The 13,329-nt window shown below is 37.9% G+C and overlaps 2 protein-coding genes across 4 annotated transcripts; one reads left to right on the forward strand and one right to left on the reverse strand.

Annotated features, from left to right (window-relative positions):
* Window positions 1-3,833: 3,833 nt before the first annotated feature.
* LOC147862068 (uncharacterized) lies at window positions 3,834-6,324 on the forward strand. The gene has a single exon (XM_087322633.1). The coding sequence runs from the start codon at window positions 4,032-4,034 to the stop codon at window positions 4,893-4,895; it is 864 nt and encodes a 287-aa protein (XP_087178759.1). The 5' UTR covers window positions 3,834-4,031; the 3' UTR covers window positions 4,896-6,324.
* A 1,032-nt stretch (window positions 6,325-7,356) lies between these two features.
* LOC147862069 (uncharacterized) lies at window positions 7,357-11,841 on the reverse strand. 3 transcript variants are annotated; one of them, XM_087322563.1, is made up of 9 exons: window positions 11,692-11,841; window positions 11,249-11,486; window positions 10,484-10,558; window positions 10,243-10,412; window positions 9,494-9,627; window positions 9,233-9,395; window positions 8,431-9,126; window positions 8,118-8,358; window positions 7,357-7,866 (listed from the first exon to the last, which is right to left on the reverse strand). In XM_087322563.1, exons 1-9 carry the CDS (start codon window positions 11,832-11,834, stop codon window positions 7,588-7,590), a joined length of 2,139 nt encoding a protein of 712 aa, XP_087178689.1. In that variant the 5' UTR covers window positions 11,835-11,841; the 3' UTR covers window positions 7,357-7,587. The 3 variants fall into 3 exon arrangements, with proteins under 3 accessions (XP_087178689.1, XP_087178690.1, XP_087178691.1); XM_087322564.1 differs by having other exon boundaries at window positions 11,249-11,455; window positions 11,692-11,819; XM_087322565.1 differs by having other exon boundaries at window positions 7,591-7,817.
* Between the last annotated feature and the right edge of the window lie 1,488 nt (window positions 11,842-13,329).

Genomic DNA, 13,329 nt, shown 5'->3' on the forward strand with positions numbered 1-13,329 from the left:
TTCATATGGCGATATCAATGCACAATACCAAGCTAATGCAAATGCAGATTGTAACGAGAGAATTGTCGGCCGTATGACAGGCATCTTGACCACTAGAGAGAGAGAGAGAGAGAGAACAGAATTTGGAGGATCACTGGTCTCTTATTGGTATATATGGGCAATAAACAAAATGTTATGTATATTAGCTACAAACTGAGCATACTCTCAACCTTTGGTTTTTCTAGAATCAATGGTGTCTGTGAAGACACATGTGAAATAAAATAACCTGAGCTGAGTAATCAGAAGTATTGCTCTGCAATGCAGGCATTTTATATTAATGCCATTTGAAATGAAGCATGCGTTCCACGGGTCTGGAACCTTGTTTTGTATAGTTATATCTTCTCGAGGAAGAAGAAGGGATCATCACCCGCATTGCTTGTAACCCCAATGGGGAAAATACATGGCCCTGACATCAATACAGTAATTACATTCTTTGCATCAAGTCTTGGAAGAAGGTTGATTTCACAACCATTTATGTATCCTCAACTAACATACTTTATTGTCTTCCAAATACTCATTTTCTCTTAGTAATGAGCAACAAGAAACCATAAAGCTTAAGAATGTCGGAAGTTTAAATCTATGTTGACCTTCGTTGGCAAAAAAAGCAAAAAACTCCCATTTCAAGAAAAATAAAATTGATGCAATATTAGAAGATAATGCTATCATCACTCGTGTTGTAGAAAACCGATTTCAAACAAAATATTTGAAAAGATTTTGTAACATACATAAGATATCATTGTGACGGTTAATTATGTGCAGCTCATTCATGAGTAGCTTGGCAATAAAGAGGGAATGAAAGTAAAATGCAAGTGATTGAGACACAATCTCTTCCCAATCTCTTGGACCTATATATAAATACAATATAGAAGTGAGGAAAGAGAAAGGGCGGATTATAATTAAGCTTCTTTTGTTGCTAATTATTGTGCAGACTCACTCCATTGTGTCATTAATTAAGTAATTAAGCATTTTGTAATTAAAATACGTGCTCAACTAAGATCAACTACCTATGTGTTCGACCACCCATCCTTTTAACCTAAACTACCCTTGGGGCCTTACATGTTAACCTATGTGACAAGCATCAAGGGTCAATTCTTAATCAGCCCTCATGCACCCTCCTAGGGGGTCGGATAAGCTCGAGTAGATTCCATTTATTGGCATTGCTCATTACAACCCATGATAACAATCGTACATGCTAAAGACTTATATGTTAGTATTTTGTATGCACACGAGTGGCAAGTCCAACTTTATAAACTAAAATTTATGGTTGGCCATTAGGTTGTCAATCACTAATATGTCGGTCTCATAATCATATGGTAGTTCTTACACGAATGCATCCCCATGGTATAGAATGGAACCCAACATCTCTCTTAAGCTCTCCTCATGTGGTTGGGTGCCTTACTATATTGACGGTTGGATTATTGGTAGGTTGCATTCATGGAGTGGAGAGGCCAAAGTCACATGTGTCTTGATGCCAAAACATCATGTTCCTTGTTCATTAGATGATGGGGCACGTCAATCATACCTTTGTTCATTAGTAGCTAGGCAACTAAGGGATCTTAGTTACGCAACATCTCAACTCCAATGGGTAACTTGACCAAACACATAATAGGGAGGTGTACATTTTTTTAGACAATTATAACATCGTTTGGTATTTTATGGAGCTCACATCTTACTCATGGCATTCTTCATGAGAACCATCACAAGATAGTCTTGTAAGAGGATATCAGTGTCTGCTCTCTTGCTAACGAGATGGGTGAGAGTAGATTTCAACAATTCTCAAGCTATTAATAAGTAATATTTACACAAACTACTAAGCAAAGTGTAATTTCTATCTTCTACTTAGCACATTCACAAGATTAAACACTTATTTAAACAAAAAGTACTTATTATAAGCACTTCACAACTTAGTCACGCTTAAAAGTACTTATTATAAGCACAAAAAGCGAGAATACTTAACATTGACCTCAACACTTCATTTATTCCTTCTTTCTCCCTAAATGAACCTACCATTTAAAGGATGTGTTCAAGGGCAAAACAAGAAGCTAGTCAAAGTTTACACAATTTCAACAACAATTTTTATCATTGTCTTGAAGCATCACACAAGTATATAGTGCATTTTGCTCCCTTTATTATCTCCAAATATGAACATTCTCCTTGTGTTCAACCATTCCCTTGATGATAATATTGCGGGTGATGATAGTCATTGACATGGACTTTGATATTGATTCCTTTTATCTACTAGGTACTCCCAAGAGGACATATAGCTTGTAAGGGCTTTCAAACTCATTTTAGCCATAAGCTAGGAAGTTGGGATGATGGTCTATCTACATTTGCTTCAATGGCTTTACTAATTCGTGCTTGATATAAGGTATTTTTCAAGCACATCGACAAATTAATGTTTCATTTGTTGCCATTAATAAATAGATTGATGATGCTTTGTTACATGCATTAGACTATGGATAAAGAGAGTAAAAAACATTGGTCTTGATGACACCCTTACTCCCATGTGGAGAGTGTCAACCAAATATGCAAATGGATGCATCAACTTGACCTTGTAAGTTGTTATGGAAATCCATGTACTTCAATTCCACATTTGTTCTCCATGTAAATTGTCATCACTAGTCGATACATCCACATGATGTCATCGTTACTTTCCCTCTTTTTTGCAACCAAAGTGCGACATGGTTGTCAAAAAGTTTTTTCCCTCTTTTCTCTCCGTTTGATACGTAAAGTAGAAGTGATTGATTAGGCACACAAGCAACAATGTCAAAAAGTCGTGTCACTTGTGTAAGTAAGTTCACAAAAAATTAATAGGTTCGGTTGCATATTCTAGTGTGTGTCAACTTACAAATACCTAGAGGCTAATAACAATTATATTGATCTTATCAAAAGTCAATAGACATGCTCTATATATGCTTTTGAACTACCATCATTACTATTGAAATCGGTTGCTAACAAGACAATAACAATACTTGGAAATTGTTATTCAAGCCTTCCTTATAATATAACTGATGGAATCTACAAAATCACCTATGTACCTTATATACGATGCTTAAATTTAGTATTCATCCATCGAGGAAAGTTACGCTAACTTTGTGTTACATCTTTATATAATACACCCAACCAATTTTTCTGCATGTAATTTCACCGATTTATGCTTGCCATTAGCAAAGTGCAAAGCCAAACATTGTGTAATATATGTGGTCGACCATAATAAGGTTCAACAAACTCACAACCTTTGGATTTGGAGTCTAGCTCACTAGACTACATGATCGATGCTAAGTTTTTGTGGGCCTACCATAGAATGTCAACCCAAATCCACCCTAAAAGCATATGTTTATTATAGCAACAAAAACTTATTTTGTGGTGGAGAAGAAAACATGGGGGGGGGGGGGGGGGGGGGGGGGGTGATGTGTCCTTTTGGCATGAACAAGCCATCCACTACACATATTATTCGTGCATCTATCCTATAGATGGTTTTATGGTATGTTCTCAAAACTAGGCTTCTCAGCCACAAAGAAGTTGCCTCTTTGGCAAGGCAAAAAGTGTCTGCTCTCTCCGAGGAGGCCGACGCTTAACTAGATTCCACTATGGATGTTGACATATGATGAAAGGAGCCGATCCGATCCATGGACAAAGCATATCATTACTTGATGCCTACACAATTCAAGACGTGTACAGATCCGACGAGAAGACTCTGACCAACCGATGAAGTGTGCCCCTCACGTTTTGACACTATTCTTGTAGATACATATACACACACACTTATATAGTCTTTCTTTAGTTATGTATAAATAGAGAAGAGACAGACAGAAAGAGGCACTAAAGAAAACAGAGGAATTGGAGAGAAGAGACACAGATAGAGGCACTAATCGAAAACAGAGGAATTGGAGAGAAGAGACACAGACAGAGACACTAATCAGAAACAGAGGATTTGGAGAGAAGAGACACAGACTGTGTGAGACAACACAGAAGTGTGAGTCAGAGAGATAATGGGAAGCTTGCTGGGCAAGATCTCTGAGGAGACTCCGAAGTACAGAGTTCTGACTGGCCATGCTGGCCCCTTCCAGATCAGAGAGTATAGCTCCAACATTGTCGCAGAGGTGACCTACGATGCGTCGGGCAACAACCGAGGCGGAGGCTTCATGATCCTCGCGAATTACATTGGAGCTCTTGGTAACCCTAGGAATGTCAAAGCCGGAGCCGCGAATGAAGGACAGGTTGCAGAGGCCATCGCCATGACTGCCCCTGTCTTGATGTTGAAAGAGAAAAAAGAAGAAGGGGCCCCAGAAACAATCGCCATGACAGCCCCTGTCTTGACGATGAAAGAGAAAAAGGAAGAAGAAGTGGTCTCCGAAACGATTGCCATGACTGCCCCTGTCTTGTTGACGAAAGACGAAAAGGAAGAGGTTGCAGAGACGATCGCCATGACTGCACCTGTTTTGGTGACGAAAGAGGAAGATGATACTCATGAGAAACGTACAGCCACTCAGCCTTCTGACGCCGATGCTTCTTCTGTTGATCTGGTAAAGGAAGGGCAGACTGAAGCTGAGAAGAAGAGCTCAATGATGACTATGCAATTTGTTTTGCCCTCCAAGTACACATCTTTAGGACAAGTCCCTCGCCCCATTGATCCTCGTGTTCGCATTAGAGAAGTGCCCCCCAGAAAGTATGGCGTGGTCACGTTTAATGGGATTGCTAATGAGAAGGTGGAGGAGAAAAAAGTTGCAAGCCTAAGAGAGGCGCTTCATGTGGCAGGGTTCAAGGTCACTGGCCCACACATTTTGGCTCAGTATAATCCTCCTTGGACCATCCCCTTCCTCCGCACCAATGAAGTTATGCTCCCCATTGAATGATCACGATATACAGGTAAGGAAAACCATCACAGCATTCCATATATAATTTCTATGTATATATGGCTCTTTATGTGAATTGAAGATGCAATGTGATATGATTTCAATCATTGTTTGAAGAATTTCTGTCTTGTTGCTTGAAGACGTGGTGTCAATGTGTTGTTGAAGTTGGAATTGTGGTGTCTGGTCACGTATGAAAATTTTCTTTGGTATAGTTGCTCTTATGCAAAGTCACCAACCAACAGAATCTTAACTCTGCATAGAATTCCTTTCTACCTTTGTTTTTATACTGTATGGCTCCGCATGCTGGTAGAGGATGTGGTTATTTCAAATGCACCTCATATTATTTGATCATGTGAATTGAAGATGTGATCTTTGATTATATATATTATTTCTTGGTTCTTTGGTATTGAGTCAGTTTCTTGTATTATGGTTCTCACCAGTAGATGACACGCGCTACTCTATATTGTATTATTTTGTGCCTCTGGTGTAATATGTAGCTCATTATGCAAGTTGAAGATGTGGTTTGATTGTGCTTAATTCACCATAACACCAGAGTCCAAAGATTCTCTTGGGATGCTCATATTTATTGTGCTGAATGTAGGTCGTCAATTCATTATTGGTTACATTACCTTGAGCATTTTTTTTAAGATTCTTGTTCCATACTCAGATTTTTTGTACGATATATACCTCATATGTGAACTGATGCCGTGATTTTGATTGTACATTAAGCCCCCTGCCATGGCTCATAGGCTAGTTCAATCACTGAAGCATAGCTTGTTTAACTCTATGAAGTAGTATTCTGTGAATTTGCTATACTGTACCTCATGATGTGTTTAGTTATATACTACATCATGTGATTTCAGAAGTGGTACTTGCCATATGTTAAAATGTTCTTCAGCATCTGGGAGTGGGTTTCACGATTCTAATATGCTGAGTTTCACTCTATGTAGTATAAGTTGCACCGTATCACACTATATAGCTCCTAAACATGTGAACATTCTATTCAATTGCACTCTTGCAACGGTTCTTATGCTGCCAACTGAGCTGATACAACGCTTATCTTCGTGCAGTTGAAGAATCTGGGAGAGATGCTAAAGATGCATTGGAAAGGAAGACATGCTGTTGGCATTTCAAAGACTTTCTTGAGATTTTATGTTATGACCTTGCTCATGAAGTTCAAAGAAGTGTTCCAATTTGCATAGGTCTTGGAAGAAGCTGGTGTATACCTGTAGCCTCTGTGATGGTCATGGACTTATAAGTGCCTTGTATATGCAGCATCATCCAGTGTCTTGTATATTTGTTCCTCTTCATGCTTTATATATAGGTTCTTCACATATTTGTTCATATGCCAAACTTAAATTGTAATGATACTTATGTGAGTGCATTATCCATGTTGCAATGAAATTTCAATAAAGGTTTATTATCTTCTGTCCATGTAAATGTTTTTTTGTCACACTTATCTTACAAAAGGTCTCCCATTGAAGAGCGTGTACTCATCTTTTGGCTATGCATTTCTTTTCTCTATCAAACTCATTTGACGTCTAATGACTTTGATTCACACATCTGATCACTTCAACGCAACATTGAAAACATTACAAGATTGTGGGACACCTGTTATGAAGTAAGACTTCTAAGTTGGTTGGAAAGCTTGTAGTAAGAGCCACTATTTGTGCTAATATAGTGGGTGATAGTTTTTAGGATTAGTGAATGATTAGGTACTACGGTATAAATGTGAAATGAGGTTTTGGTGAAGTATGTAACTGCACCCATACACTAGATGAGCTACCAATAGCCTTAATCACCCTTCAACCAATTACAATAGAAACCGCCACTGTGTAAAATTCTTAATTAATTGTTAAACTTTTGAGGATAAGTTAAAAATCAGATAACGAATTGCCTAGATCATGTCAAAGCCTTAATAGGGATTCTCCTCTTAATTTGTTGGCATGTTACTTATCAAGCTTATTAGTGGGTGTTGGCATCTATACTAAGTACACATAGTGAAGCTTATGTTTGCTACATATTGGTAGTTTAAGATGAAGGGAGTGTGGAGAAACGTGCGCCTACATGTAATAAATATTGCCAAACTTTTTAGCCCATTTGGTATAGTATGATTGTGGAGTTTGCATCATGTATGTCTACTTGTTACACATACTTGCTCCATCCTAACAAAATGTAATAATGGTGAATATTTACAGGGTTGGTAGCTAGCATGTCAAAGTTGCACATAATCCCGAGCTTTGTTAGCACATACATACATGTAACAAATATCTTTATTATCAATCAAGTCTTTGATGGTTTATTTGCAAGGTTACGGAGAGTTTTATCATAAAAAACAATTTAGATGTGACTAAATTCCTACATGTGAATGGACCCATTTAGTCTTTAGGCAACCCCATGTATTCCCATGTATTTGAATACATGTTTTTTTGCTATTGCATGAAGACAGAAGTGTGCATACACATCAATCCTTGCTTCTCCATACCTATTTGACACCCTGCACTCACCTTTGACATTACCAAGTGGACATTATTCAAAGTGTTTGCAGGGCTCAAAGGTCCTAATATATACATATTTTCAGGAAAAAAACTAATGCCTATGGGCTCCAGCCAAATTCTGATATAATCACTCAGATCCAGTACATCCCTTTTTTACGTGCATATTTTCGACTCATAAATTTGTTTCAAATTCTTTACCATTGTGCCCCACCCACCTGTCTACTCTTTGTCAAGTTCTTGTTCTTGGTATCTATATCTTTTGGACCTACACTTTTCATATAGTTGATTGGAGCTACTGGTATGTGAACCCACCATCTTTTGATCCGTCTTACATAGACTTTTGTGATCTCTTTGCGAAGTGGTAATTCTCTAGTGAAGATTTCCCAAAAGAAGAACAGTAAAATACACTTTCCTGGAAGAAATGCTACTACACCAGCCAATATCATGAGAAATAATATAACTTGATCTGTGGCCTACCATCCAGAAAGAATCAAACGAGTTATACGAATGAATATCTACTGAGAGTTGAACTTCAAAAGATGAGTTCACATTGGAAAGAAAGAAAAGCATGTCATATCATATGCATATGTATATAATGTTTCGTCTACCTGTTTAGGATTATGCTTGCAGGGTAGGGATCGATTGGGGGCAGGGTGTTGAACTTCACATTCAATTTTGATGATAAGAACTAGTAAAAAGGAAAGAGAAAACATCAGTATTTTACCTGGGGACACAAGGAGTAAAACAATCCATGAATTCGAAGGAGTCTGGTGTTGATTGTCCTCAAAAGGTGTTCCAAAGTGTCTAGTGCTCTCTTAAGTTCTATGACCTCTCCCACATTGTCCATGCCAGGAGAAGAGATCCGAATTTCATCAGATAATGAGCCCTCTCCATCTCGTTTAAAGAACACAAGGAATAGTGCAGCTCCCAGGAAGAACAAAACGAAAACATATCGGAGAAGGTCCCTGGAGAACGCATTTTGTATAATCAAGATTATGCCATGTATATCATCACTACAAGATATATGGCCAACGTACCTCAGGATTATGAAGGATCCAAGCAAAATAATCAGGATTGTTCTCAAAGGATCATCCCATGACAATAAACAATTCATCCACATCATTGCAGGTTGAAGTGTATTCAGAAATGCCTTCATGATAGCTAAATTGATACTTAGACGGTCGGCTTTTTCTCCAGGTATAACTATCTCTGAGCAATCCATTTGTGTGATTGCCTTACATGACTCTAAAGAAATGTTGTCGACATATTTGAGTTCATCAGCGGAGAATTGGCCAACATGCAAATATAAATCATCCAGATTGTTTCCATTAGTGGAATTAGGTCTCTCGATGTCACATAAAACAGATACAGCTGATTCGATGCATGGAAACCTTCTTTGTCGATCTCCATCTGTCATAGGTTGTAATTCTCCTCGCCTTAATTTACTTCCAAGAAAGTTGAGAAGTACATATCCACATGGTGACTCATGGGGTGTATAAAAACATAAGAGTGACTTCAGTTGTAAGGGATTTGCACAAAGAACTTCCCTAGTGGTTTTGAAGCGCATGATACCAAGAATACTTCTCGATATAGCTTCAATCTGACCAGGACCTTCAAGGCAATTCTCTCTTATGAATCTGTGAGTACACTTGATCTCCTCAATGATGGTCAACCAATAGTCACGCCGTGAGCAACCTAAGAACTCTGGGAACTCTATGATAATTTGTGGACTACTGCAAATGTAAGCTGTTTGTTATTTACAGATTTTTAAAGGAAACAAAACTCTTAATTACATGCTGATATGTGCCATGAATAAGAGTTGGTGATGTCAGCACTTACGTTGACTCAGAGCTATAGGCGATAGCCCTGTTAAAGATAGGGAACCCAAATGGACCATTCCCACATGGTTTCATTTCTTCTTGCACAGCATTTGCCAGATCAAACTTGTGGGAATACGCAGCCGATTCAAAGTACAGGGAATAGTCTGTCAATATAAGCCTACCTGAAGAAATTCATAGAGGCCATTACCTGAAGAAATTCAATCATTGAAAGGGTATGAGAGCCTACGTTGAGAGCATAAAGATGAATCTTTTGGCTTACCACGAAACAGGGAGGGTCCAAGATGTAGAATTACAGGCTCAGTTCTATTGAAGCCATCCATTTCAAGGATGATCTCTCCCATCAAAGAAGGGCATCTGTTCAACGCTTGCTGAAGCTTAAGACTGTCAAGAACTCTAAAACATGACAAGAATTTAGTAAAATGGCCGCTGCTTGTCATGAGAAGATTATTTTTCAAACCATGGGTGACTATGCAATGCTAGCTAAAGCTTAAGACTGTCAAGAACTCTAAAAAAATTTAATAAAATGGCTGCTGCTTGTCATGAGAAGAAAAGTTTTAACCACATGTGCACTTCCTCATTCTTGAGTGGCAATGTATGTGTAGTGGTATCTATGTCCTGTGTAACTAGTTTTTCAACGCCAAAATCTATTTAAAGTTTACAAAAGTTAAAATCTCATAATATTGATTTAAATTGGCAAAGCAGTAAGCACAGTATAAGAAGATGAATCTTCATTTCACTTCCAACGCGGTGGAAACTTGAAAACCAATGTTCATTTACACCATTGTGAATGCCTAGAAGGTGCAGGTATTCCTGTTTCCATACCTATCTATTTAGATGGCCATTAATAGAATAGTCACGTTGCAAGAATAACTCATCTCCAATAATAGCCACATAAACGGGGTGGAGAGAAGCCTCAAAAATGCATTAAAAGGATTCAACCAACAAAGGCTTACTTAGCAAGTTCTTTCAATTTATTTTTAATTCTTTGTCCAAGGAAAAGACCCCTACTTGTCCAGTTCAATCAGGTAGTTGTTGTAGACATCAAATGTCAAGCGGCCTCCAGTTGAAAGAGCAAGCGCATCAAACTGAGAATGTACATTTATCGGGTCCGCCACACCTGGCATTGCCGAAGCGATACGAACAAATGCTGGTTTCCCTACTGTGCTCTTCAGTGTAACCTATCACAAAAGACAAAGCAGTTAAATGATGTATGTTTTCTTGTCCAATCCAGAACACTGATGAGTCCAACCAAGAGCGGCATCAATGCAGAATAGGAAAGGCCGTCGCTCTCTTTCCATTTGTTTTCCTTGCTAGTTTCATGATTCTAGAAAGAAAAAAACAGCATTAAAATCAGCAGCATCCACAAACCTGGTAGGCTAACAATACATTCACGAAAAAAACACAAGAACAGATAAAAATGATTTTACCTATATGGTAATTCTCTCTCACACACACTCACAATGATATGGAAGATTTGGGCTCGTTTTTCATTAGAGACTGATTACTCATCTGTTATATTTGCTGAAGCTTTTCATTGTATTCCAGTTTAGAGAATTCCAACATGAGCTATTAAAAGCTTCCAATCTTTTGAGTTTGTGCTATTCATTAGGATTTTACAAATACACTTGGTACATGCTTTAATACGTTTGGCCACAGTGGATTCCAAAGCACACCAATTAGGACAGTACCACATTAGAACTGATGACAGACATTCTTGCATAAAATTTACCGCAAATGGAAAAAATGCTCAGGACCAGTAATGAAAAGCATGGCCAACTCTATAACCTGGTACTTGCAGCACTCAATGGAACAGACATTTTGATTTTGAGGAGGCTAATTAACCAACCTTGCCATCCCAAAAATGGTATAGAATTTTTATCATTTTGTGTTTCAAAGAGACAAAATATTAACACTACAAGGCATATATCTAGAACATGTAAACTAATCAATCAATGTGGGGATTTTTTTAACATTTTATGGTATTACAAAAGGTAGGTATAGCTAGCTATATTACCTTGAGACTTACTGCTGCAGAATCGGGCATCTCCCATGCAAGCATCATGTCAAAACTCAGCCGTCGGAAATGCTTATCTTTCAAATACCCTGTCTTCTTTTGTGCCACAGCAAGGGTTTCAAAACAGCAATACTCCAGTAAACCGGAGGCATAATCCTTGCAAGAATCTCTTGCCGACAAGGACAAGGCGCTTTTCTCGAACTTTCTCTGCATATCATCAACAGAGGACGAGAGGATTCTGAATAAGAAACACAAAAGTTGGGGATTAGGTAAAGACAAGGAATCACAATGCAGATAGGTTTGGTAAACAGAGTTCCTTCTTCATTTTCTTGTGTGTGTGTGTGTGTGTGTGTCTTAGATGCAAATAAGAAGAATGGAGGTTTCAAAAACTGAACATGCATGCACAAAAGACAGAACTAATAGATTTTAGGGGAAAAAGGGACCTGGCACAGCGCATCAGCACCAGGTTGGAAAGAGAGGAGAGCTGGGGAAGCCATTTCCTCTTCCTCCTCCTCCTCGTCCTTCTTGAAGAAGAAGAAGAAGTCTTCTGATGATCATGGGCTACATGATGCATCATCTCCTCCATCACTCTGCATAGAAGCTATTCCTTCATTCTCAACATACTCCCCTCCCCTGCTGTTGGCTAAGAAGATTTCTGAGAAGAAGACATGTTAACACACTCTCTCTCTTCTCTCTCTCTCTCTCTCACTCTCTCTCTCACTCTCTCTCTTCTCTCTGCATCTCTGCACGTACGTACGTACGTATGTACGTACAACCGTATGTACGTATATTATAGATGTATGTATGTATGTATATATGTATATATGTATGTATGTATGTATGTATATATGTATATCACCTGTTTTATGTATACATAAATATATGCCAAGTAAAAGAAAAATGCACGCAATCGATCATCTCGTGTAGCAGCAAGCATCGGTTTGAATGTGGGCGACGAATATATCTACATGTTACCATATTTATGCCCTCGAAAGGCAAATAGTTTACGAGGATCTCCATAATTCTCTACTACATTTTAAGGATCTCGAGGTAGCTTTCTTCGATTGTTTCATGCTAGCAGCCACTATTGCTCGAATAACTGGGGAGATGCTTGAGTTTTCGCAACTTTATGAGTCTCTTGTCTTTATATGTTTCTATGCAATATGTGCCACTACTCATGCACATATACATACACTCACTCCCACACATCCATATAGATATTGATACATATACAATTGGTTTTGGTGATAGTTATTAGTGACATTGTTGTTTTCACAATTTGGTTATAACAATGATTTTATTATTTCTAGCCATCATAAAGCCGCTTACGGGACTTATCATGCAACTTTTTTAAATATAGGCTTCTTTTTTAAGTGCACGTCACTGTCACTGGCCAATGTGCACTACATGTGCTTTCAACATTTTGTTTTAGTATACAAAAGGGTATATTCTTTATAGATGATTGATTGCGTAGCTAGTGATATTTCATCATTACATAAATTGTTCATAACTTTATTCGATCTATTAAGTCTCGTATAATTGGAGTAAATCTACCTGATCTAAGAACTTTACCAAAACATCAACTAACCCATGTTTGCTTGTGGATTTGTAGAGAATATTTATTGCCAAGAGGATTAAAGATAACTTTGAGGCAGAACCTCTTAAATTTCTACATGCTTGAGTTCTTTGCTAGCTCTTAAATGTTACATGTAGATTATGAAGACCTTTGGGTGAATGCATCAAAGTTTAAATTTCTTAATTAACCATTAGAAAATAAATGGTGAACACATTCTCTTTCCTAGTTAGCACTATCTCTTGCCCAATGCACTGCCACAACATAGTGTAGTTGTCCCTCGTCCTTGACATTCTAGAAGCTATAATAATGTTTGTGATATTTTAGGTGATAGTAATCTTCTTTGTATTTACAAAACTGGATTAATAAGGGCACTTCGAATGTTTCACAAAATGGAAGGGTATATCTTATATCTTCTCACATCCTTATCACAATGTGATGACATGTACTCATTTTTTAGGAATACTTATATATTAATTGTTGAAAACCTCAAAAAGAAGAGGTATTC

This window comes from Azolla caroliniana, unplaced genomic scaffold (assembly GCF_043228905.1).
Source record: "Azolla caroliniana isolate FFs.n. ecotype wild unplaced genomic scaffold, voAzoCaro1.0.p SCAF_7, whole genome shotgun sequence".
Taxonomy (NCBI): Eukaryota; Viridiplantae; Streptophyta; class Polypodiopsida; order Salviniales; family Salviniaceae; genus Azolla; species Azolla caroliniana.

Bases quoted from the DNA above. Each gene is read 5' to 3' on its own strand.
- LOC147862069 (XM_087322563.1), bottom strand. From the start codon at position 11,834: ATGGAGGAGATGATGCATCATGTAGCCCATGATCATCAGAAGACTTCT. The intron at 9,628-10,242 runs GTAGGGGTCTTT...GTCATGTTTTAG, and splicing joins TACCTGATTGAACTGGACAA to AGTTCTTGACAGTCTTAAGC. The intron at 7,867-8,117 runs GTAAAATACTGA...TCTGGATGGTAG, and splicing joins TTTACTCCTTGTGTCCCCAG to GCCACAGATCAAGTTATATT.
- LOC147862068 (XM_087322633.1), top strand. From the start codon at position 4,032: ATGGGAAGCTTGCTGGGCAAGATCTCTGAGGAGACTCCGAAGTACAGA.